This window comes from Streptopelia decaocto (genome assembly GCF_964273445.1).
Source record: "Streptopelia decaocto genome assembly, chromosome: 1".
NCBI lineage: Eukaryota > Metazoa > Chordata > Aves > Columbiformes > Columbidae > Streptopelia > Streptopelia decaocto.
Genome location: NC_138663.1, coordinates 141,016,755 through 141,043,143, shown reverse-complemented (window position 1 = coordinate 141,043,143; position 26,389 = coordinate 141,016,755). Strand labels below are relative to the sequence as shown.

The 26,389-nt window shown below is 39.2% G+C and overlaps 2 protein-coding genes and 1 long non-coding RNA gene across 8 annotated transcripts in view; 1 reads left to right on the top strand and 2 right to left on the bottom strand.

The window, feature by feature from the left end:
• Window positions 1–78: 78 nt before the first annotated feature.
• Window positions 79–13,910, bottom strand: NIT2 (nitrilase family member 2). Of its 3 annotated transcripts, none has more exons than XM_082042931.1 (10): window positions 13,810–13,910; window positions 11,512–11,630; window positions 8,380–8,500; window positions 8,173–8,261; window positions 6,491–6,584; window positions 5,842–5,916; window positions 5,318–5,396; window positions 4,556–4,654; window positions 3,515–3,570; window positions 79–2,445 (listed from the first exon to the last, which is right to left on the bottom strand). In XM_082042931.1, the coding sequence occupies exons 1-10, from the start codon at window positions 13,835–13,837 to the stop codon at window positions 2,333–2,335; spliced, it is 873 nt and encodes a 290-aa protein (XP_081899057.1). In that variant the 5' UTR covers window positions 13,838–13,910; the 3' UTR covers window positions 79–2,332. The 3 variants fall into 3 exon arrangements, with proteins under 3 accessions (XP_081899057.1, XP_081899059.1, XP_081899058.1); XM_082042932.1 differs by lacking the exon at window positions 79–2,445 and adding an exon at window positions 2,876–3,154; XM_082042933.1 differs by lacking the exons at window positions 11,512–11,630; window positions 13,810–13,910 and adding an exon at window positions 9,289–9,401.
• A 64-nt stretch (window positions 13,911–13,974) lies between these two features.
• LOC309435251 lies at window positions 13,975–23,813 on the top strand. Of its 3 annotated transcripts, XR_014183139.1 has the most exons (4): window positions 14,075–14,356; window positions 16,056–16,137; window positions 21,465–21,733; window positions 23,578–23,813. It is a non-coding gene; the product is annotated as an uncharacterized lncRNA (long non-coding RNA). The 3 variants fall into 3 exon arrangements; XR_014183137.1 differs by lacking the exons at window positions 14,075–14,356; window positions 16,056–16,137 and adding an exon at window positions 13,975–14,068; XR_014183138.1 differs by lacking the exon at window positions 16,056–16,137.
• The window catches only part of TBC1D23 (TBC1 domain family member 23), a 35,942-nt gene continuing 26,674 nt past the window's right edge, over window positions 17,122–26,389 (bottom strand). For both annotated transcript variants that reach the window (XM_082043290.1, XM_082043291.1), the window contains 4 exons: window positions 24,390–24,478; window positions 21,426–21,561; window positions 20,068–20,262; window positions 17,122–18,874 (listed from right to left, as the gene is read on the bottom strand). In XM_082043290.1, coding sequence (XP_081899416.1) covers window positions 18,793–18,874; window positions 20,068–20,262; window positions 21,426–21,561; window positions 24,390–24,478 — 502 coding nt within the window. In that variant the 3' untranslated portion in view covers window positions 17,122–18,792. The remainder of the gene's footprint in view (window positions 18,875–20,067; window positions 20,263–21,425; window positions 21,562–24,389; window positions 24,479–26,389) is intronic.

The window sequence follows — 26,389 nt, the reverse complement described above, 5'->3', positions numbered from 1 at the left end:
GTACATATTTGAAGTTGCTCTGAATCTAGGAAGAACTAGTGCTGACTGACTCCCTGTCATCTTCTCTCACTTCAACCTTTAAGAAAAAATGAAAAGCAGAGATGGAATTGACAGGTTTTATTTCTCATTGCTTTCATCACTGACAGAGGTATGATCTTGAAAGCTGAGGATGACAGGGGAAAGGAAATACAGCCAGGAAAGCTGGGAATCTGAGTAGCTGACACCTTGTTAATGTGTGTGTGCAGGTGGATCCTTTTAGTGAAAGGGATTTTGTTTTTTAATGGCTGATACAGTTGAGGCTTTGCTTTAAACCAGGTGTGCATGTGAAATTTGAGAAAAGCTTATTAAATAGGGATCAAGAGCTGAACTGAAACAAGTATTACTCCTATTTAAAAAATATCTAAGTAATGTTTGAGGCTAGTCACGAAGAATTGGATAAACCTGGTCTATTCTGGGGACTCTGGGAAGTTGCTTTTAAACATCTTGCATCTTAATTCTGATCATGTAAAATCCCTGCTGTTCATGTTAAGAGACAAGTTTGCCAAAGTGGCGATTAGAAGTTGTGACATGAATTACTAGGATCTACTTGCAGATGGAAAGAGGGAACAAACACATACTAAGGAACTGTACTGTAACTTATTCTAGAACTATTAAGCACAGCTTAGATGCAGCTTTAACCAGGCTTCTCAGCTGCAGTGGTAATAACACTGCCTGATACGCAGGCATTAACTGTGTTTTCTGCCATTTCTTTAAAAATAATTTGAATTCTTGCACGTTGAAATTCTGGAGCTATTTCAGAGCTCTTACTGCCTGGTTTTCTATACTTGGAGAGTATTGGTGTGTACTTAAAGTGTCTGTTTTCTACCAACACAGAGACTGATTATTGACTGCATTATCTAGCTGAGAACTGATTGTCTACTTTTTTCATTGAAATCCACCCCAAAAATTCACAGTCTGGTTTTATCACTTCTGTGTGGATTGCACTGGAGGCCTCTAAAACATCCTATTAAAACAAGGTGCTTTAAATTTGTCCTGACAGACTGATGAGGGCTGAGCTCACATCACCTCTTTACCTGAGTTCACCCATTCTCTCCATTTGGGATTGTACGGGAAGAGGGTCCAGGCCACGGATTCTGTTGTTCTGTCACAGACTGCACTTTGCATTTTTAAAATTATATGGTCAGCCTGTAAGAATCCTGCACAACTTTAATCCTCCAGAGGTAGTATTTACTTCCTGCTCTGCTGCATGTTAAACTAGTAAAGAGAAGAGAAAGACAACTGGAGTAGTTTAGAAAAATGGATGTATAACAGTTGTAATGATTTAGAACAGGGGTGTCAAGCTCATTTTCGCTGGGGAGGCACATCAGCCTCGCACGTGCCTTCAAAGGGCCGAATGTAATTTTAGGACTGGATAAATGTACAAGTAGTTACATTTATCCAGTCCTAAAATTACATTCGGCCCTTTGAAGGCAACTGCAAGGCTGATGTGCCCCCCCAGCGAAAATGAGCTTGACCGCTCCCCTCCCCTTGATTTAGAAGAGCCCAGTGATGGCCATAATGGATGCCAAGTGTTGAGTATGTGGGAGGCACTAATCTAATGCAGGAGACTTGAATGGTAAATTGTTAATTTTTTTATATTTATTTTTCAACAAATAAATCTTCGTTTCACCTTATGCTCTGTGGCTTGTTTCTTAAGAGTTCCAGTACAGTATGTACACCACAATGCAGTGCAGACCAAAAAAATGCCTGCTGGAATAGATCATGCCACTGTGTGGAATGGTGTGACCTGTCTTTTGAGGGGAAAGATGCCTCAGGGTTTGGCTCAATTTAACCATTAATTTTCCTCTGTAAAATATACACCTAATTCATTCCAGAAAAAACAAAAGAACATTAAAGCAAAACAAATAAAAAGTTAAGAACAGCTGTGAGAAGAGGCAGATGACTGAACATTAATAAAAAGGTAAGGTGTTTTGGGGGGAAGCTGGTGGTTGGCTAGAGCAAGACAAAAAACCTTATCTCCCTCTTCCCATTTTTGTATTTTGAAGTCTCATTTAGCTTTATTGCTTTAACATTTTTGCTGATGGAAAACTAAAACTCTAGTGGTAAAGGCTAGATAGGTAAAGTTGCTGCTTTTTCTTCATCCCAAGGAGAAAAAAAGTCACTATGCTATTTGCAAATTCTTCTCTTTTTAAAAAATACTAGAAGTAACAAGGTATCTTCCTTAAAAAAAAAAAAAAAAACAAAAAACAAAAAAAAGATGTAAAACAATCAACCAAAGAAAAAAGTTATAAGTATTTTAAAGCCATCTTTAATAATCAGTTTGTTAGTCTCCTCAGTAGAAGCAATGAAGTAAAGAGTGTTTCCCATGCAGCCTGCCAGGAGTTGCCTTCAGTAGCAATGATGCATTTAAACATTGACCAATTCTAGTAACTGTCTTCCGGGAGACTGTGGGCAGAAAGACTTAATCAGTGTCTTCATCAGATTATTTTATAGTAGCAGTTCTGTCTGGTGGCTTCTTACATTGTCTCTAGTAGAGAGTGGAGTTTGGCCTGTTTTGCGTAGTGTGTTAAATTTTAAGCTTTCTAAGTTGGAAGTTCGACATTTAAGAAACTTTAAACCGAGTTGTTAAGGCACGTACAAATAAGAAGGACAGAGGTGAAAGAGTCATACTTGTAGATTACCTGATAATTCACAATATCAAAGCTGACCAGAGGATATCCAGAGACCAAGATTCCCATTTCTATGTTCTACAAAATATCCCAAAAAGGTAACTAAAACATGATGCATAAAACCCAACATTAACTACTACTGCATTGAACTGATTTCAGCCCCATCTTTATCCTAGCTGTAAAACACAGAAGTGTGAGAGGAGATGTAAAAGTTCTATTTGAATCAATTTTAGAATTATACCACAGTTTTTTGTTTTGTTGTTTTTTTTGTTGTTTTTTTTTTTTTTTTTTTTAGTTAACTGGCACATTTAGCAGTAGATTGTGGACCAACCAGTAAGGGGATCTTTCTGAAAATGAAAGCAGCAGCCATTGTGCTGCTTCCCTATTCACCCAGCTTCACTTTTTCATCTCTACACCATAGAGATCACCACGCTTCTGGCTTAAAATAGGAAGCTGTTGACGTATTTCTGCAAGTTTCTTCAGATCTGCAGGGGAGGAAGAAAGAGCTATTAGAACAGTCAAAAAGGAAAGCTCCTGACTTCCTCTGAGGTGCGGCAGGAAAAGAGCAGCTTTAACAGAGAATGGGTCTGTAGGGCACTGCCACTTTGCTCTTTCCTAGGGTGGCAGCTTCCTCAAAAGCAAGGAAACTGGAAGAGTATAGTCAAGTGCTGCTTGTCCATGCTTTACTCCAGCAGAAGTTGAGAAGGGATGGGAATGCTGCATCATCTGTAATTACATCTGCAAGCCTGCAGACTTAAATTGTCTCTCCTTAGTCTCATGACCTCTACTCAAGAAAGCAAGCAGGGGAAAAAAACAAAACAACAACAAAAAAACCAACACTTTACCTATATCTGTGTATATAACTGTTTCCTCAGCCCCAGCTTTGGCTATGACTTCACCCCTGCAAAATTAAGCACATTTGTTCACAGCATTAACACAGAAGCCTCAAGGCATCAGTCCAGTTGCTGCTGTTTGTACAAAAAGGAGTTCCTGCCCTTGATGTCTACAGCTGTAAAGACAGGGATGTCCTAAAAACAGCATCATAATTTATAACTGGCATGATAGCTTCCAGGCTTATATGTGGCACATTTTATATGTGACATATGCATACTTAACATAAGCATGTTTCCAAAGATGAAGAATCATGATAAGAGCAACTATGAGAACCAGTGCATGGGAGCACGTAGAATACCTCAAGCAGAAAGAAAGAGCTTCACCAGGGACAGCCATATATGGCAAAGACTAACACTTTCTCCTTTCAGATCCTACTGGCTTTTACTAGCAGTATACTGTTACTCTGCATGAGCTACTGAACATTATTTATCATGTTTCCCACTAGGTGTTCTGTCACTGCTTTCATAATCTACAGTTATAAGCTCAAGACGTGGATAAAGCTTTTCTTACTTTGCAATCACCATTTATTTGAAAGAAAAATAACTGCCTGAAGATTTGGTCGCTTTTACCTCCTGTGCACCTGTGTGACTTCTGCTTAAATCAGAGTTTGTCTTATCTAGCTGAAGACATTCTTCTTGTTCTTTCTTATGTCAAAGCAGTGTTTTCCTTTGAGGAAATGAAATAGTTTTGTGCAAGCTGTTTAAGATGGTTCTGTTCTGTACAGAGAATTACCATAATGAACTGAACTTCACAGACAAGTTGAAAAGGTCAGCAGCTCAACTAATGCTTAATATTAGTATTAAGTATCTTGTTACCAAAAAGAATACAAACTGTTAAACTAGTTTCAGTTTTAGGCTTAAGTCTCAGCTGTTTTTTACCAAGAACTTATGACATAAAGAATAGCTGGAAATGTGGGCCTGAAATATGACTGTTAAGCAAAACGTATTTTTAACCACGAAAATATGTTGTGGGTTTTTTTTTTCTGAACTCACCATGGATTTACTACAGTGCTGTGTCCCCAGGCAACATAGGATGCTTTTTCATCTCTAGCAGGAGATACGGTAGCTACGAAGACTTGATTATCAACAGCTCTGTGTTCACAGAAAGATGAGGGAAGAAGGGAGGAAATTAAGTTGTTAGAATTTTTTTAATACCACCAGTTGACTAAGCAGAAGAGAAAGAATTCACTCCGAAGGGCAAGCTATATATCCTCCTAAGGACTAGCCAAAACTGTAAATGATATGAAGGTCAGAGAAAGCAGAGCCTCGAAAGATAAGTCTCTAGCACCTGCTCCAGAGTTAGTGGGTAGAATGAATTACATGTTCATTCAGTATGTAGCAAAGTTGATTAAAGCTGACCCAGTGAAAAAATAATACTGCATTCAGGAATCTCAGGATCTATTTCTAACTGTAACTAGAGCAGTTCTCAAAAGTTCTCAAATGGTTATTGGCTCTTCTGTCTAGAAGTTTGTGTGTGAAGGGTACTTAAAGGGCCATGGGGGAAACGTTCCTGAAAGGGCATAACTGCACAGGCACTGGCAGCAGTGAAGCATGAGCCTTCCCCTCTTTTCTCCTTGAGAGCAAAACCATTTTGGTGTCCCATGCAAGGCTTGAGCAATGGTGCAGCTCCAGTAGCCAAGCGGCCCTGCAGCACCAATTCCGATGCATACTGTCATTTGGAACTTAAGAGCACTTCAGTTCCACCTGCTAGAACTCCCTCTGGAAGAGGGGGACAAGCTCTTACATTGTTCTCACCTTCCCCTTTGTAGCAGTTCCCAATGAGCTGGTCCTGTTGTCAAGTTAAAAGCCCCTGGATATATCAGCAGCTGGCAACCTTTGTTAAAAGAAAATTAGAACCCAGACATCATTAGGGAGAAGACAGTTGACCCTAGAGTAGCCCTTCACATTGAGATTCAAGGTGAGGTTTCTTTCAGCACTTCCCAACCTCTGGCCAAAACGGAACCACACAGAGCTTGCCCACACGTGACCCAAGCGATTACTTAGATTAGCAAAGCCCTGTGATACATTACCAAGCCTGAGGATGTACGGTCTTCTCACTCCATCAGCAAATGTGCATCAGGAAATTACTGTTATTTTACTCAAGGAGAAGAGACGCTCATTTGAATAACAAAGTCTTGGCCACAAGATGCATTTTGTGTTACTGGATGAAGACAAGATTGCCTGATCACACAGGCTTCCCCATATGTACCACCCTGAAACCAGCCTGCATAGTTCAGGCCTCAGGGCTAACCATGCTCCATTAGCTGACCCAGCCTCACCTTTCTGTCCGTAGATTTGAGCCATCTCAGCAAATCTGATGTCATAGCAGATGCCAAGGCCCACTTTACAGTATGCTGTCCTCAAAACACAAGAGACAATGGTTATATTGCTATTACAAGTACACAAAAGCAACCGCAAGACTCTCTGTAGCTATCCTGCCGGCTGCTATTTTATATGTCCCACAGTAACAAAAGGAGCTATATTTAAATGTGTATCCTTTTCTGTAACAAGCATTGGCTGTTTGGGGGGGAGAATTCATGTTTCATGATGAGAGGAAGACTGTGAGAAGCAATCTTATCTACCCTTTAAAAAGAGCCATTTCTACAAATTCATGTTATATCAGGTCTCTGCATAATGTATTCCCCTCTCATTTAGCCGCAGGTTTTTCTATTATTTCATTTTCAATAAAAAGAAGCTTTCACTGGACTAAAGAAACTACAGTCATGCCCTTTTGCAATCACGTTGCCTTTTTAAAATGACCCACACATTTGGAACAATTTAAACTATATTTGCTATGGCTGTCAAATGCCTAATATAAATCTGACAGTCTAAAATTCCATTGCTGGGGAGGAGGGGAAGAGAATTCCAGAATGACTGTAGTGTTATTGTGGTAAAGCTCCTTAAAGAGAGGGCTTGTCGTATACTCACGAGTATCAAACATGGAGAAACTATTCCCTGGACTCAGTGTTTCAGACTCTTTGAACTGTATCTTCCCAGGGATATTAATGTCAAACAAATGAACCTGTAATTATAGTATGATTAATAACAATTAATAACAATTTCTCTGCTTGGTATTTGAGCCTCTTCTATTAGGCATGTGTTTTCTAGCTACTGTTACCTAGACTACTCTTTGTCAGGATCCCACCTAAATATTGTTTAAGATTGTGAGATCTCCTAAAGATGATTTAAAGCAGCTTTTTTGGGTTTTTTTCATACACGTCTAAAGTTATTTTGGAAAAAAAAAAAAAAGACTGGCCATTTTAAACAACACATATAATGCCTGTGACCCGAGTAATGCACATATCAAACACTTATACTGCATACCAAATATGATTCCCTGTCCTTCTCCCATGCAGTAATAGAGAGTAGTTAAAAACAGCAAAAAATGTAACAACTAACTTGTAGTATAGCTTTGTATCTTCTTCGCAGAAACAATCCCTGCAAAATAGCTGGATATCTTTATCTAATGAGTAATTTTGCAAAAGAAAGAATACATATAAAATGTCTTGAATTTGTCAGGATGATTGTAAAGAATGTTAAAGAAGCTGATATTTTCTTCTCTATGATTTAAGTCTCATTCCTGCAAAACTTCTCCAGAAAATACCTCTACCTAGTCATAAAATTCCCACAACTTCAGCTCTGCAGATACCTCTTAGCCCCTCCATATAGTCTTTATCCCTTCCCTGCAATGCAAGAGTCTGTTCCTGACCAGAGCTTCCTAATAATATAGCTGGTTTTATACAACTATTCATTCATATTTACACAATACAAGCCTGCACTCATTCTACAAACAACTACTGGGCTTGCAGACTAGTATGGTATGACAGATGGAAGACAACACTGGACTTCAGAAAGTGATCTGATAGGGTACTGAAGTGTAGAATCAGTTAATGGAACAAATTAATACCTGCTCCCAGAGGTATTTTGCACCACCTCATTTTCTCCAAGTAACCTTGCATTCTCTTTTTTGTTTTTCCTTGAAAGAAATAAGCTGTTGTTCACCTAAGGAATGATATCTGTATGCATAGTCAGATTAACAGAAACTACACTCTATAGTTATGAAAAGAAGGTAGTTTCTACAAAGGCACAAAGCAATGTCCAGGTGGAAGATGACAGTAAGCAAGCAAGCATCCACCACAAAGAGCAGATGCAGCTTAGCTTTGGAACTTGGACTTTGGTTGTCTGCACTAATCATATATATAGCATACAAACTATGTAAAGAACAGTATTTATGATAACAGAAGCACTAAATCCATTGGGAACCTGAGGGAAAACCCTGATCCCACTTAAGAGGCACTATGTTTTAGACCTAGACCACGGTACACAGATGAGTTGGATCGGTATTTACTTTTTACCACAGTTTTCCCAGGATCTGGAAAAAGCCAGTTATGCCTTCTGCATTTTGTTGTCCTCATCCAGAACAAGTTTAGGACCACCTTTAGAAGGGGCATTTTCATATCCCAAATAAAAATTTCATGCAATTTTACTGACAGTACTTAGCTTATCATTAATGCAAGATTCTACTAATTCCCATCACCTGTAGACACAGATGAAATAATTTGTGCAACACTGCTGAGAAATCTTCTAGTAACAATATAGTGCCATCTTACCTTCCTATGCTTTGCCAACATAGCACCATCAGGCCCAAAGACAGTACATGTATTATACAGCTTTCCACCATCCTCTTCCGGAATGGATCCTTTGTAAAGGCAAGAACAAAGATTTCCCCCACTGTATTACATGGAATTGTGATCTGATGGCACTAATAGACATTGCCTGTTTTTCCCTCAATGAGATGGTGACTACAAGTAAACTACCTCCAATGAGATATATGCTGCACTCCTTTGCAACTTCTGAGAGCTTCTGTGTTGACTCCCCAGGGATCTTCTCTGCATATTCTTTGAAGTATTGGGTTCCATATGGAGAATTAAAGCATTCCTGGAGTTAGAAAAATAAATTTAAAATCCAGTTAACACCACTACAAGGAGATGTACTTGACCTTGCAATCTGCTCTCTATCAATGCTCTCATACAATCTTTAGTTAGAGTTTACAGGAGCTCAATAAGCAAATCAGAAAATACCAGGAGGCCAGAGAGACCTTAACAATTATAGAAAACGCAGTGGGTGTGCTGGTGTGAATACGTGACAAATAGAACATGAGCTAGGAGTATCAAGCAAGTGGCACGTAGCAAGGCTAGCACGTTTATCAGTCTAGACTTAGGAAGATCATAAGGGATGTTCTCATCAGAACAATGAACCAAGCTCCACCTAGCTCATTCGACCAGTTACAAGCTAAATAGATCCTCTCAAAACTGTGAAATGCATGTGCTTGTCTACAGCCCATGATTAATTTGTTTTTAAAAAGGACCTCTGCAAAAGTAGGCATTTCTCAAAATTATATATTCTTTATCTAAAACAATCCTTTAAACATCATTTCCCCACAGCTCAACAGTGTCTTCTGTCCTAGGCTCTAGTTAAAGATTTGCTACCCCTTAGAACCAGGCATGTAATCTTTAGACAGCACGATTAACAGAGCAGTCTAGACACCTGAACTAGATGGCTAATGGTATTTGAGATGCCCACAATATCCAGAACTTTTACTCTGCATTGTATTTGTCAACTCTGTGAGGATGCGAGACACACCTCCCTCCCCTCCCAATACTTTTTCCCCTAAAGAAGTACAGCTGAAGGCCACAGATAGGCTATCAAACAGTAACAGCACCTACTCTTTGGCAAGTGATTTCCAGCCCAAGCATCTGCTTCAATTGTTACTTTTGCTCACTGGAAGTTGTAATAAGATCCACTCTCCACCCAAAAAAAAAACCAAAACAAAACTACAAAAACAACAACAACAACAACTAAAAAACAAACAAACAAAACCAAACAAACAAACAAAAAAAAAAAAAAGAAAAAGAAAAAAAAAAGAAGAAACTGTGAATAGCACCATAAACATTTATGTCTTAACTGCTCAAGCAAACTTTGTAACAACTGTAGTAGATTTTACTGAACTGGAATAACAGAACCAAAACTGGATGAATGTTTTTGCCCCATATACAGACAGTGGGCCAGCAGGTGCCAGCTAACCCACAGCAGACTTTGTAGAGGGAAGGGGCAGGAAGAGAAGTCTCCACAGGTTGTCAAATGAGCTTCCCAGGCTTTTGAAAGTTGGACTGAACAACAAGGAAATGAAAGCAATGCCAGCTGCCTCCACCTTCGTCTTGCCATTTGCAGCATCATTGTGGCTGGTACTGAAACCATGGGATCAACAGAATGGGCAGATCTCTGTGCAAGTTTGTGGCAGCGGCACATGGGGCTGTTCATAAGCTGACACTGGTACAAAACTGCAGACTGTCTGCACAGATCACCTGGTCCTGTGCTCTCTGAAGTGGTAAGAATGCAGGGACAGATCTTTGAATTGCCTTTTTATCCATTTCTAGATCCAAATGGATTCTGGGTTTATTTCCTTATCCACAAACATTAAAAATTGTTTTTCTGTCACAATTTTTTCCTGGTTCAGAAATGAAAAAAGTTTAACATATCTAGACTAACACGTCACAGGAAAACTGCCATAAGCCTCTGCAGAGGTGTAGATTATATAGTCAGTGCAAGTTACTTCTGTTCTTTATGTAGTGTGACTTTAAATTAAAAAAAAAAAATAAATACAAAACAAAAACATGGAGGGAAGAGAGTATTTCATGCCCATGTCGTAATGCCAATACAAAATTTACCACCCATAAGTCTGCGAACAACCTTGCCCTTTTTTTGACAAGTTTTACTCTAAAAGCATAAATTATCATCGGCAAAGTGGGTATCTCAACTAAATAGGTCTGGAAAACTCAAAGTTTGTGCACATGATGAAACTAGCAAATAATAGATAACCCAAATGTAGGAGGCCCAGTCAGAATAATCAAAGGTCACATTTCCAGCACAGGAGCTGTGTTAGCACAGAGGAGGTGGGAAGGTCACCTAATACTTTGCCTGTGACAGCAGGAGGGAAAACATTCTGTGTGTAAAACATTCAGACCAAAAGTTCACCCAGAGAACTTTACACTCCTGAGTTAGATGCTGTAGGGTACAGGGATAACATATGTACCCCCCAGAAAGAGACAAAAAAAGCTCAAAGCTGCACTGGAAAGGTCACCTCGTTGCCAGCACACTCACCTGTGTGAAAATACAGCACGGTTATCATGGCTGAAGTCCAAAAAGTAAATCAGAAATGATCAGTAGTTTTAAGTGGCTATTTATGTTCCCATACAATGAAGTCACAAGAGAAATGTTTTAATCATAACTCAGCCACAAATGACCTGCTGGAAATACCTTAAGTCTAATTTGTTTCTCATGTACTACCCAATCTGGAATTATTATGGCAAAGAGAGTCATTGTATACCTGATTTCTTTCATCTTCGTATCAATATGATTTAGTTGAAAATCACCTTTTCCTACATTTCTAGCATGGAAGGTGTCTGCAAAAATTCAAACCACAGTGTCATTTTTGTGAATTCAGAACACACCAGTGATGGAATTGCCTGGGATTTAAACCAGCAAAAACTTAACTAGAACCTTATATCACAAAAAGACAACCTGCCTTTTTTTCTTCTTGCTTTTCCTCCTCTAAAGTGTGCTGCAAGTGTGCTGCTAAACCGAACCCCTGTTTGGTTTTTTGTGTGTTTAATGGTTTGTGGGGGTTTTTTTGTTGTTTTTGTTTGTTTGTTTGGGTTTTTTGTTTGTTTTTGTTTGTTTGTCTTTGTTGTACTTGGTTGGTTGGTTGTTGTTGTTTTGTTTTGGGGGTTTTTGTTGTTGGTGGTTTTGTTTTGTTTGTTTCTCCCCTATTTTGGAGCCTCAGAGAGTATCTAAGCTATCCAGAGAGAAAAATAAATATATATAACACTAGAAAGAGTTTTCCAAGGATTCAATGTATAGATGCTAAGCAGAACATGATTTTTACTCACAGGTAGAGCCACAACGTTTGCTCCCTGAGCTGATGCTTCTCTCACCAGTCCACAGGCTCGTTGAAGATTATCTGATTTAACAGGAGATACATGAAGCTGAATAAGAGCCAAGCGGAAGTCTAATGGCAGAAAGGAAAGAAAAAAAATAGTCAACAAAATTCCCCCAGGAAAAACTCTTCAAAATTTGAATTCACTAATGAGCATTTAACAAAATTAAGTTGCTTATATATTAACATATACACAAACCAGTTCCAACTCATTTTGTAGTCTGTCTACGAACTCTGGAAATGGTCTCTTAACACACGGATAACATTCAAACCTAGGCTTGCTAATGGGAACCTTACATCGCCATCCCTCTGCTCAGAGATCACAGAGCTCGCGTGCTAGTAATACATTTAGTTTAGGCAGTACCCAGCCCAAGTTCTAACATACGATACTGTGTGACAGAAAGGGAGACCATTAATCACCTGGACCTCCTTCTTCATTCCCAGGTTCCCACAGGCTTTGTAAGCCTTTTGATTGTGCCAGTCACCTGATGAACACTGCATGTGCTAAAATGCCACCACCAAGCTAAACGATTGTATCATCCTGAAAGCAGCAAATATGGGAATAGTTTGCTTTTATCCATCAAATGACACCTAGCCTTGGAAATGGCTATAAAACCCAATTAAGATAACATTTGCAATTCGGTTTCTAGCCAAGAGAAAGTTGCAAGCATTATCAACACTGTCTCTAATGTGACTAAGCAGGACTTTTACTTTTAGGCTCTTGAAGTACACAAGTGGAAGAGATCCAATAAAGTTTTGTGCACAACCCTTGGACTTCCTTCTATAAACCCCCTAGTAATTTGAACTGTAGGAAAACACATCCTGATCAGGTAGAACTATCTCCTTAAAAAAAAAAAAAAAAAGTTCTGGCTTCATAAAGAAAAGTACCCCAGTGTCAAAGCACCTCTCTTCTCTGGAAAACTCCCATCAGACAGTCAAAGATCACTATAGGATAAATAAAAAGCTGCAAGCAATACAGCTCAGCAGTCAGAGAAACGGAAATAACCGATTCAAGTGAAGACAAGTCAGGCAGAATATTTTCCTAATATTCTCACTTCAGTAGCTAATCAACTAGTTTCCAGAGGTTAAGTAAATGATTAGCTGCTCACTTTGCCACTCTTAATGTGAGATACTCTTAATATTTTGTTTCTTGATTAAAGAAAGCTTAACTGAGATTTTGAATAGATAGATAACCATACCAGGAATCTGTGTAAATCTTTCCAATATTTATGAAATGTGTTTTTGCTCAGAGAAACTGGACACTTAAAGATTTACATTTCAGTACAAATTCCCTTTTGAAAGAAAACCCAAACAAAACAGCATCTACTAGGAAAAATTTTAACTAACCTCCCTTAATGTTTAAAACACTAGTAAGCCATTAATATTATTTTCCCTACACCTCAGGTTTTGAGTTTGCTAAATGGCAAAATTAAAGCTCAGTCACAACAGAATACTTGTACTATGCATCCACAGTTTTGTTTAAAAACGTTGAGATGTTCAAGTAGCAGAAATGCAGTGAAATGTGCAACAGGGGTGTAAATGCCCAAGATTTCTTCTGGTCTTGCTAAGGTGCCTCAAAAGTTTCTTTAAAAGCAATTATTAGGATAAGCCTATAGCAATGCAAACCAGGACCAGGTAAAAGCACATCTAAGTAAAATAACTGTAGCAGTATGAAATATGGGGGTTTTTTTCAAAACATCAGAAGCTCAACGTGTCTGGTTTGTTCACATCAAATTCCTTGACAAGCTGACCACCGCAGCAGTACCGAGAGATGCACAGCAAGCAGTTCGCACCTGTCCGTAGCAAAGCGGGAGTGCGCGGGGCAGCTCCCTCTAGTACCTGCACTATTTCACACCCCCAAAAGGCTCAGAGACGGCACCCAGGACTGCGGGCTCCGGGGAACACTGGCCAGGGCAGCAGCCTGCCCGCAGCCCGGCCCCTGTTGCGCCCCCACGGTCAGACAAGAGTCAGGGTCCAACGGGGACACGGCGGGGCCCGCGGCGGTGGCTCCGCCGAGAGCCCCAGGGCGAGCGGGGAAGGCGACACTACGGAGCGACCCCTCTCCCCGCCTGAGGCCCGGAGCGGGAGGCCGGGGCCCCGCTAGAGGGGCAGGTTTAACACCACGCCGGCCCCTTTTTGCCACGTCCCCGGTCGGCGCCGGGACCCCGGGGGCTGGGGGGAAAGCGCGAGGAGGAGGATGAGGAGAGGCACGAGAGGAACCAACGGCTACTCCGCGCGCGCCGCCACTCACGGGCCATGGCTCCGCGCGCTACCCGCATCCCCGCGGGGCCCCGGCTCCGCCCTCATAGATCTGCGCGGCCCGCCCGTGCGCATACACGACAGCACCGCGCAGGGTGCTGCTGGGAAACGTAGTCCCGCCCCCGCGCTGGGCCGGCTGTGCCGGCGCGGGAACCCGCGGCCGAAGCGGCGGCTGCAGCTCCAGCTCCAGCTCCGCCGGCCAGTGCCGCGGCAGGCAAGGGGAGCGCCTCACCAACAGGGCCTGCCACGAGGTTTGCTTAAAAACGACTCGTATGCTGCTTTTAAAACGCCTGTCTGATTCCTCGATGAGCTCTCACAGCACTGTCCCTCAGTTCAAGGACAGGGAACTGCTGGAGAGTCCAGCGCAGAGCCACGAAGATGATTAAGGGAGTGGAGCATCTCCCTTATGAGGAAAGGCTGAGGGAGCTGGGTCTCTTTAGCTTGGAGGAGACTGAGGGGTGACCTCATTAATGGTTATAAATATGTAAAGGTTGAGTGTCATGAGGATGGAGCCAGGCTCTTCTCCATGACAACCAAAGGTAAGACAAAGGGTAATGGGAGCAAACTGGAACCCAAGAGGTTCCACTTGAATATGAGAAGAAACTTCTTCTCAGTGAGGGTAACAGAACACTGGAACAGGCTGCCCAGGGTGGGTGGTGGAGTCTCCTTCTCTGGAGACATTCAAAACCCACCTGGATACATTTCTGTGTGCCCTCATCTAGGTGTTCCTGCTCTGGCCAGGAGGATTGGACTAGATGATCTTTTGAGGTCCCTTCCAATCCCTAACATTCTGTGATTCTGTGTGATTCTGTGATTTTGCTAACACAGCTGAAGGCAGTGGCACAGCCTGCGGGCAGAGCAGGGGGTGAGGTACCCCGAGCCCAAATGGCTGTTGAGCATTTCCCCCTGCCTAACCCCCGTGGGTGGCAGGGTGCTGGGAGCGCTCCTCCAGTGTAGGTTCAGCACCCGGCAAAACCCGGCTGTGCACCTGGTGCTGCCTAGAATTACTGTGCTGACATCCTGATGGACCAGCTCCAAGCAATCCCCAGCAGCCGTAGCTTTGTTAAAGGCTTGTCCCAAGAGACAGGCAATCCCCTCACCTGGGATATCCTCATTGCCATCTTCCTTTACATGAACAGCATCTCCTAAGGTACACACCAATATGTTAATTGCCACACTGTTTTTCTTACTAGCTTTAAACACTGAGTGCTCCCCTTTACTCAGCACATAACATTGCTGCCTCATGTATGTATATTACAATCTTGGGCTTCTTAAAAGCATATTTGTAGAACTCTAGATTCATGTAGTGTAGAGGCAGTTATTTCTCATGCAAGAATATCTCCACAAGCTCAAAGCACATGACAGCAGAAGGGACAAAGATAAAGCAAAATGGGTAACTGGGGTGATCAATCTCTCACACATGTTCACTTTCAGGAAACCTGTGCAGAGAGATAAAGGATGTTAAGTGCATAACCACCATAAAAATGCACAACCACCACGGCTTGCAGCAGTTACAAACCTTCCTTCAACAGAAAAACTGTTCAATCAGCCCCTTAGAGCTGTAAAGCGAACACCTCATCCCAAACTTACCAAAACAAGGGACAGCAAAATTGCTGACAGTACACAACCACAGATGAGGAGATGCAGCAGCTCTTTGGCAGGTCACTCACCCTTTTAGATGTGCCCATGGTAGCAGAAACAGCATATATGAACTATTTTTTGAATGGCTGTCTCCTGAGTTCACATGAGGTTTAGGGCAGAACACAAAATAAGAAAGAGAACAAGCAGTGAAGCAGCATCATCCCTTCAAGGCAAAAAGCACAGGCTAAAAATCCACTGTTTCCTATGGTTCAGGGAGGAACAGTGTATTTTTCAAGTTTCAAACCAAAAATACCTGAAAGGACTAAATATACTTGAAAGAACAAGTTACATGCTATCACACCTCTCCTTCCCAAAAAGGGGAAACTTTTCAGCCACTCAGTAGACTAAGTCTATATTGAAAAAGGTTATCTGACAGCATGAAGAGTTTTGAAACTACAGCTGAAAGGCAGTTGGAAGGAAAAGCTACAAACACTGCTGAGACCCATGTGTGAAGACTTAATAGGAATTAAACTGAAAGAACGGCAAGTAGTCTTTACTTACACCTGGAGAAGGCAATGTAAATAAAATTGCAACTCCACAGTCAAGAGTATTTTTGGTGGGTAATACATGTAAAGTTCTGTACAAATTCTCATACAGATCAGAATTAAAAGAATTTGTGAGATGACTGAAGAGCCATCAGTGAGCACAGAAGCACTGACCCTGGCTATGAAACACAAAGGTAAGAGCTTCCATTCGGCAGGAAAGCTTAGTCTGAGAAGAGCGTTTCTTTCCTGCTACAAACCTCATTTTTATCACCAAAATAAATAAAAATAAAAATTAAAACCCAAGCAACATAGCAGCTGTCATCTTACATTCAACAATATAGACAGCAGTGCACGCAAACTATAAGAGCCTGCAAACCTCTGGCAAATAACTAAAAAAAAAATCCTTGAAGATGAAAGGTAGAGGAAGTAGCATACTGATTATTTTGATTTTTCTTTTCAAAAAACTGTCAGTCCAGTACTATAATTGGAATTTCTGCTTAGCAATACAAGTTTTATAACAAACACATTAACTACAGATATGTAGACTATGAGGCAAAAGCAGCCTTTAAATCATGGATAGAGACACATGAAACACCATGGAAATTATTAGTAGTTTGGACTGACCTTTGTAAGATAAGGAGTGTGTTGATATTAATAACTAGTCTCTGGCTTGGATTATACGTTTCTACCCAAAAGGGATTTAAGAACTTAGCAGCTTTACTTACTGTAGATCTAAAAGGTCTGTATTTCTTGTTCTCATAGAGAAGCATACACATTACCCACTTCCCATATTTAATACCCAATTACATCTGTTTAACAACCGAGTGTGCTTGTCACAATTCCTCCAACCCCTCGCTGCCTGAGTAGAAGAAATGTGTTGTATATCATTTTATCAATATTTCCGTAACATAAAAAATATGATGCTGAGAGGTCTGGAATTTATGCAGAGACCCTTTCTATAATATGATCATTTGTTAGCTCATTTTGACCTTTCTATGAATGCTTACTATGGTTCACCCAAAAGTATTTAATGAAGTTAGTCTAAATTCCAAAAGACTTACATTAAGATGTCACTGACAGTAGATCCCTATGATCCATAATCAGCTTCTTCCACTTACAAAATACCTTTAGGAAAAACTGTTAATTGATTCAGAGAATTCACACAGTATGTAACTAAATGCTTTCTGACAGTGCAAGTTATGTTCAAATTGTACTGGTTTATTTACAACTGTAGTTTATAAACAGTAACACAAACATCTTTACATGAAAAAAATCTCATTGCTGAAATAGGCACAGAGTCAGAGACTCTTCAGGATATTTTCAGAAGGGAGTACGAAGAGGAAAATGTAATACAACAGCTGCTGGGCAAAACTATAAATACATGAGCATTGGCCCAGGTGCAATTTCATGCAAATATCTTCAACAGTTCAAGTTCTATTGGTGTTTAATCAGATACTAAGAAGAAAAAAAAAAAGGAATTAGTTCCAGAATTAAGGTGCCCTAGCTTGATTTCTAATAACTTAGAATAACTGGTTTTTATAAAGGTCAGTTTAAATTATTTTACTCTCCTGATGATGCACCAAATCACAGGTTTTGATTCAAATGCTCAGAAGACTTCACACAGCAAAGCTAATCCCTATTACTCCAGTTTCACAGTTTTGGGTAATTTCCACATCAGTCTACAACGCTGCCATACCTCGGCCATAGGGACATTCCTGAACTGAGCTTTTTAAGAAGAGAACCGTTCTTGGAACAAGTGGAAAGCTGCTGATAAACAATCATGTAGCTGCCATCTCTCACACATGCAATAATTAGAAGATGTTAGTTAAAAGAATATAAATAAATGCTTGAAACAGTGAAGGCAACAGGTAATGGATACATTTATTGCAGGTATTTAGCACTTGAATCTCTTTGTATGTGTTTTCTTGCTGAACACACCTCTGGTCAGCACACACTTCTGTGCTGAACTGAAGGTTTTTAAAAGGTCTAATTATTAGTCACTTTGTTTCTGAGGAGCCAGGTAACTTGTTTTCAACTGTCTTATAGTGTCATGAAGCACTAACTTCAATTTCAATGCACATGCATCTTTACAAGAGAAAGAACCTCAAACTATGGAATGTAAAATTTTGCATAATAAAAATCACAGCCCTGTAGTAAAAGGTTATGGTTCATAAGTTCATTTTGGTATTTAAAAATACCCTTACCACCAATTCCAATTATTTCACCTAGTAGTGGATAAGACTTTTTAAAAGTTAATTTTACAAATTGCTTGCATTTTTTCCATTTATCTGCAGCCCAAGCTGGACTTAACCGTTTTTAATGAGAAGCACCAGTATTTCTAAGATTTTTATCTGCTCTGCTCACAACCCAAAGTTTTTAATCAGTCCTTGATACTACTCAGTAGGCAAAAACAAATTTTATAGACTGTAAGCAATGGAGACATCTTACTTTCAAGGGACAGTAATTTAAAAACCATACTGTTTTCAACTGCTTCTGTGTATCTGGCAGTGCTTCATTCTTTTAACACACTTAATGCAAACACAGCTGCATCTTCTCTTGCAAAGATGCAGATCACTCACATTAAGGCTGCATTAAAAAATGAAACAAACTGACCTTTATAAAAATATTTCCTCAAAAAAAGAAAAAAAAATTAATAAAAAAATTAAAAATCCTGTGCAGAAATTGATAATAATTTACCCTATCTTAAGCCTGCTACTCAGGCACTCCCATCAGCAAACAGAAAAATTATTTTAAGTTAGTATTCAATTGGGAAACAGTCAGCTTGTGTCCAGATACAGTATCTTGGTTGCTTCTTCTTTATAAACTGTTCACTACAAAGTCTTTAGTTATTAACTCTCCAAGGCATCCAATACTTTCATGATCTGTTGTTTTATGGCTTTGGTAGCATCACCTGCATTTGGAATCAAATACCTTAAAAAAAAAAAAAAAAAAGAAAATTTATTTACTATACATTTTTTTAGTATGAATTCTGTAATTCTGGTTTGGATTTTCCTCTGACACAAATTAGGAGGAAGGAGGAGGGGAATATATTAAAATGAAGAAGTACTGAGAAAATAACATTTATCTCCTGTTTATACTATGAAACACTTTCTGTTTGTGAACTTAAAACTGTCGAAGTGTAGATCACAGGTCATTCTGGAAAGTAAAAGTTCTTCATTAGTTGACAATGGTATAGATCAGGCAGTTCAAGATCCCTACAGACAGCATTGTCCGACTGAAGCATGAAGTCCTTGTTGTTTATTTATTTAACTCCTATAGATAGCCATAGATAATTTATTTACAATCCTTTCTCTTCTGGATTTGCTCCAGTCAACAAGGTGGTGATGAAACAATTAATTCAACAAGCAACGAAGTTCTCTGCAACATTTTAATTTATCTTTGTCTGCTCTTTTCATTCTAAGCAGCCAACAGGCATAGGAAAAACTTCCCTAATTAGCTAGGAAACTCACCTCCCGCTTTTTGTGAAAACAGAGGACCAACTGCACACAGTTGCCTCCAAGGAAGAGGATGATGAAATGTCCAGCTGATGTCAGCAACTTTGTTAAAACAGTGCCAAGAAACAACAGGCTACACCAGTGGAAAAAGCCCAATACACCCATCTCTCTGACTTCCCCCAAGTCTTTCACACACCAATGCTGAGCATTGCCATATCTAACTTTCAGGAACCACGTTTCAGGGGTTCAGAGTTTTGACATTAGGCTTCTGGACTCCTTGTACAATGCATGGGAAGAGTTAAGTGTCTCAAAAAAGACAGCATAGAAGAAAGAATACTCTCTTGATGCCACTCTTCAAAAATCCATACTTTAGGCTGCAGGTAGGTGTCCATTTCATTTTAAGACATATTACAAAAAGAAAATGCTTGCACACATCACATTGCCTACAACTGTCATTGCGGAACATGGGGTCCCTCTCTGCTGGGTCTTGTGAACTAGAAAAAAGATCTCCCAGCAGAATGAGGAGAGTTCACATCTGAATTATCTGTTCCTAAATAAAAACTATTACTTCTGAACTCAATTCTGGGAATGACAGCATGCCCCTCATCTCCAGCTGACAGCATTCTGTATAGCATTACCACTTACATCTCTGCTACTGAGATGGCTTACCTTTCAACTGCCAAAATCTCTATGCCTGAAGTATTGCTATTTCCATATTTAAAGGTGATCAGTTCTGGGTGTTTCTTCTTGGATGTGATTTTGACAACAGAGTTGAGTGCCTGTCGAGACTGTATGTAAGCCAGTCCCTTTCGCGATGGGATCTCTCTCAAACAGTACATATGAGTTGCTGTTACTAGGAGGTGACTTGAAGGAAAAGAAAAATATAAATTAAATTTGCTAATGAACTAAGTATCAGCTATTTAGAAAGCTAAATTCTACAAATAAGCTACATGGAGAGAGCTAGATAAAACAGTTCCCAAATCTAAAAACCAGTTTCAATACTTTTAAAATCTGTAATTTAGAAAGGTCTACAAAATACTTCAGATTTTCGTTGAGTACTGTATCATAGCCAGTTTTTAAAACAAGCACGGCATCCTCAACAGCATACAAAACCAGAGTGAGCAGATTACATCATCACCTCAACACAAGAGCCATGAGTGCTATCAACAAAGATCACAACCACCAGGAATCTGTCAGGCCACACACAGAGTGGGGAAAATGTCTCCAGCCTCTCTGTTTCATTCTTCAATCACACCCTAACCCCATCCCTACATGTGGAGCATCAGACCTAAGTTAAAAGAACGTGCTGGCACTCCATGACTGTCAATCGCTGTACACACGCCAATGTGGAGATGCTGTCCTGCCAGCTCAGTTTAAAACCCACTTCTGCCTTCTTCATGGAAGGAATGCATGTTAAAACAGTGGTGGGAACACAATAGTTCTGTTCCGGCTCAGTTGGAGAAATCATACTATGACAGATTACTAATCATACATCATATAAAATAAATCTAATGGGAAAATAAAATTCATAATAAAAGACAAGAACAGACCATAATGGAAGAGAAAGCCCATCATAATTTTCTGTTATCCAGACTCAACAGGATTTGTACTCTTTGGGGAAGCCAAAATACACCAAGCATCCTGTTCTGCTCTTGCAGGATTAATGAGGTCACTGAATCTCAGGGCGAGATGGGTGTGTGGTACACGCGACAGAGACAAGTATACATGAAAAACTGGAGCCATAGGTACTTAGATCTATGTGGTCTTGAAAAATAAGCCTATGTATAGTGGCAATATTTTTATCACTATCTTGTCTTGCAAAGCAAAACTTCATAGTAGGTTTTGTACTTAATCCCCTTCCCATAACACTGCAAATGTAAGAATGCAAATATAGTGGCAACATTTTGTTCTAGGTGGTTTTGTACCTCCATTTTCAAGTTTAATATAAAGAATAACTTAATTGCTCAATATTTTTTTAATGTGTATCAAACAGGCATTTTTCTTAAGCTTAGAACTAATTCTAGTACCTGGGAAACATATGTCCATTTTCTTTTACTTCATTGCAGGGGAAGTTATACTTCACATCAGGTTTATTTATCCATGTTTGGATGTTGACGACCTCTTTTCGATCATCATCTGACATTGAGGAGCTATCAATTTCATCTTTTTTGAAGAGAGGAGGCCAAAAAAAAAAAAAAAAAGAAAAAAAGAAAGAAGAAAATATTTTCACACCACATGACAAGTTGTCAACTCACTTAAACCCACAGTAGTTACACTGGTTCAGAACAAGGTCCACCTAGTCACAAACAATTGTTCAGAGGGATGAAAGAAAAAGGTATGCATATCTGATTTTTCTTTCTTAATGCTCTCTCAGCAGACAATTATTTTGAGCCCAGGCCATTTCTTAGGCTGGTCTAATTTGTCCATTCAGTGAAGTTTAATAGATGTCTTTTACATGTACTTGTCCAGACATTCCTTGAAGCCACATAAACTTCTTGCATCTACATCACCAATATCTTTAGGCAAGGAATACCAAAAACATGTCAACTACATTCCAGGAAAACCTCCTCTTCTGGCTTCTAGTTTCTTGTACAAGAAGAAATAAACATTTGTTGATCCCTTTCCAGGGCAGGCATTATTTTTTGTGGGCTATGTTTCCTCCCTTAAATTGCCTATTTCACATAATGAAAGTTCTAATACTCAGTTATGCCTGTTGTGAAAGCCATTTCACATCCTTCCTTGCCCTTCTTATCCCTCTCTGAACCTTGTCCTGTTGAAACATTGTTTCTGAGGTAGAGGATCAAGACACACATTATTCAATGTGTGGGTGAACCACAGGTTTACAATGCCATTATGACTCCTGTTTTATTCTCTGTTCCTTTCCTTATAATTCCTAGCATTTGGTTTGCTTCTCTGACTGCTAATGAGCACTTTCTTAATATAAACCTACTGCTCCTAGACACAGCTGAGCCGGTCTACCATTTTGTATCTGAAAACAGAACTGCTTTTTCCATGTCTTTATTGCCTCACCTTAAACCATACCAAATTTCATGTGCCATTTTATTGCCCAGTCACTTAGACAAGCAAAAGACTCTCTCAGTTCTTCCATCTGTCCTTACTACCTCGAATAACCTGAGATCATTAGCAAAAACTGTCTTCAGGTTCACCTCTTTTCTAACAACATTTAAGAATATACTCAAAACCAAAATTTTCAGCACAGATCTCTGTGGAACACCCAAAACTCCTACATTATCACTTAGGTGCAAAATACTGCTTTTATGTCTAAATATGGTGATTTACATAGTAATTTTGGTGCTACATTAGAAGAATTTTAGCAATCTAGATATCTAGAACAATGAACTATATTAAATCCACAGAAATTGCTTGCAGAAATAACTTTGAAGGACACCTCTGTAAAGCATCTCTTTCAAAGTCAGTTTTCTGTACTTTGTTGAACTAATTATATCAAAGCAATTCAGAATTATAGCCACACTTTTGAAAAGGTTTTCACTGAAAAAATACAGTATGAAATTGAAAGCAACAAAACAAAATCCATCCTCATTTCCCAGAATGGTTGAGGATAGAAGGGACCACTGGAGGTCACCTGGTCCAATTCTCTTACTCAAGCAGGGCCATCTAGAGCAGGCTGCAATTATTACAGCTGATTGCAATTATTTAATACAAAAAAATCCCAACAAAACACTAAAACTTCACAAAAGCAATTATACAGAAACAAGTTCGCTTTTTGCATTCTTCTGTACCAAAATAACATATATATCACTTCATATGTGTTGGCTTTGCTTATTCAAATAATTGCAGCGATTCTGCTTACTAAGTCTAATAGCACTTTTAAAAGCAAATGTAAATAGAAATCGGTAGACAACCATTACTGAAAATATGTTCTAGACAATTTGTCTTTGAGGACCTGGTTTTCCGAAACCACATAGACTTTGCCAAACACTATTATGGATGCTCAAAGAACTGTGCAAACTTAATTACATGGCATTTGGAGAAGTATCTTGTTAGTGTTAAAGCTTCTGCCTGATAGTTTCATTTTGCTCCTTCCCATTTCTTACAGTGACTAAACAATGATCAACTGTTCATCATCTGTCTTATTTAAAAAACTCCAGATCCTATGAATCTCTTTCATTAACTTTTCCTAAATTATTTCTTTTGCAGGTCAAAGATTTCTAGTCTCACATGGAAGCAGAGTGTGCCTTTCAGTCACAGAATGGTTACTTGTGAGGTGATGATGGTTGGGAGTGCACTAACCCTGCCAGAACAAAACCAGGACAGCAGAAAGTCTGCACCGTTCTAACATTAGAACTGATCTCAAAAAAACGCACAGCCTTTGTGAAAAGTGTGGTGTTGCAGAAAAAAACCCCACAACATTAAAAATGGCACATTTTTTTCTAAAGCATTCTGCATGCATATTGAGAGATGAATCAATTAACAGATTCAATGCTAAAAAGTCCAAAACACTGAAGAGGTGCGTATATGTTAGCCATCTTGAGTCTAGCTCCGACTATATTTTCAGAAATTCAGATTGTTATACTAATTGCCAATACTAGAGATTCAACCTAAGATCTATCAGCCAAACTAGGTCCTTTCGTTTTTGCTTACTGTCATGAGTAACAGAGACACAGTCGCAGGCTTACCTGTACAAGACCAGAGTAGAAAAACAGATCTTTACTACAGAAATAACAAGTGAACACAAATGATGCACTAAACCCATCTATTTCCATTTCTTCCTGTTGGCTGTTTGGTGCCTACCACAAAATCTTTTTTATTTAGTCTGCTACTATGTATTTGAAGAGTGTGTTTCTTGGTTGGTCTTAGGCACCACCATAACAAAGACCATCAATGGTAAAAGAAAGAAAAATGTCACGTTGTAAGACAAAGATATTAAATACACTCTTATGATTTAGCCAAACTTTTAGCTTGTTTAGATAAAATTATTATGTGGGTAAGAGGAAAGTCTTCTACTGTACCAGTATCGTATTCCTCTTCATCTCCGATGCTGAATACTGGTTTCACACCACGGTAGGGTTTTCCTACTCTGTCACTGCTGCTGATGTGTCTGTTGGCAATGAAAAGGGCAGGAGAGAACATGGGAGAAAAGAAAAGTAACTTTCAAACTGATGGTATAACTCCTACAATAATATCTTAGCAAAATGTAAACAGAACTGTGCAACTGAGAAAGACAAGAGAATTTCATGAAGGAGCCTGCAACAAAGCTGTGACTGACCCATCAAGCAATTTGGTTAGTGAAAGCATGTATTTCAGTTACTTGGCTAGGCTGACTGTTGTAACAAATCAAGCAAAAACAAATACTTTTTTGTTTTAAAAAAACCCTTCTGGTCGCCTTCTCAAATGACAAAATAAATTGGAGACCTGAAAGCTGACAACACGCTACGGTGTTTCTAGCATGAAACTGAAATATTTCTGGACACTCAGGGCAGCTTTATAAGGATGCCAAATTGGAATTGAGGAAAACATGAAGAATGCTAACTAACACGTCTGGAAGCTCATATTCCTGGTTAATTCCTCAAAACATAACAAAATACCACAAGCACTTCCAATGGGGTTATTATAAACCATACCCTGTAGTATGAACTCTGACTTCCAGTCCTTTGCTTTCTCCAGCATGAGCCAAATTCTGCAGTCAAGCAATTCCTATGGCTAAAATCCCAGCATCACGGGGATTTCTGCAGAGATATTGACCTCAAAAATCACATTTAAATCTGTTTCTACTGATCATATGAAATGACACAAACAAACACAACTGAGTCTTATTGTCTGACAGTACAGTTGCAAATCCTGAGATATTTTAAGGCTCCAGCTCAGAGTGCTATGATTACATGGTTACAGCTGTCATGTTAAAGATTTTGGCCCTCAACTGCTGAGAATACCTGAAAAATACAAAAAACCCTAAAGGTTCAGAAAGCCACAAAACAGGTAATTGCTGAAATATAGAAACAGTTCATGATTTTAGCCTTTAAAAATCACAACGTGTAATATTAAAAAAAAAAAACAAAACACAAACCCACATCTGTCCCTTTCCCCATTTCAATTTTTATAACTTCCCTTTCCACCATGTGTATTCATCTTTCCTATAAACTATAAGCCTTGGTTCCTGTTCGAAGTATATTCACAAACTCCAGCTTATGTGCTACTATAGAATCAAGTTGTAGAGGCAACCTATTTAGTAAAAGACAAATGCTAGTACTGAGGTATACCTGAAAGCATATTTGAAAGTCGAAAAAGAAACTTAAGTTTTCTGTGATTAGAATTTAATAATGTAGACAAAACAAGGAAATGTTTAATAGAAGAACAAACAGAAATGCATTCTATAATGAAACAAAAAATAAACATACAAAAACATGCTCATTAGTGTTTAAGACAATAAGCATCAATGACACTGACAATTCAAGAGGGCAGTGCTTCGATATGGAGGCTTTTGTAAATATGCTTTCGTAATACACAACTGAGTAAGAAGCACATTTAAATATTGTCAAATTGAATTACACAGAGGATTTAATAGAAGATTTTGCTGGTGTTTATAGATCAAAGTTAGTCAAGACAAGAGAAAGTAAAAAACTACGTTATAAAAACCTGGTACCATCTTCAACTAGAAATGGATATCCTTTAACTTGTTTGCATGGAAGACCGTTACATTACATCGTTACAAATTGAATGGAATTCCCTTTATAGGCAAACTTGCAAAAATGAAACATATTTGGGATAAACACAAAGTGGATCTATTTGAATGGATGGGAAGAGGATGCCATTCCAGGTTTTTACGAGCTGCACTTTTAAGGAAATAGTCTAGTGATCCACAATGCGGGTATATTTATTATTTCATCTTCCCAGGGAAAGAAGATAAGCAATATGACTGAAAGGAGCAAGTAAGATAAATGAAGTATAATCTCAACATATCAAAAATTCTTGGTTGCAAATACAGATCCGAGTGTCTTTCAGTTATCAAACA

What these genes read in the sequence shown, in the direction of transcription:
- NIT2 (XM_082042931.1), bottom strand. Translation starts at nt 13,837, where the DNA reads ATGCGGGTAGCGCGCGGAGCCATGGCCC. An exon ending in AGCACTGTAGTAAATCCATG is followed by an intron (nt 3,571 to 4,555) that starts GTGAGTTCAGAA and finishes TTAATTTTGCAG; the next exon opens with GGGTGAAGTCATAGCCAAAG. An exon ending in AGTTATATACACAGATATAG is followed by an intron (nt 2,446 to 3,514) that starts GTAAAGTGTTGG and finishes TTCTGCCCACAG; the next exon opens with TCTCCCGGAAGACAGTTACT.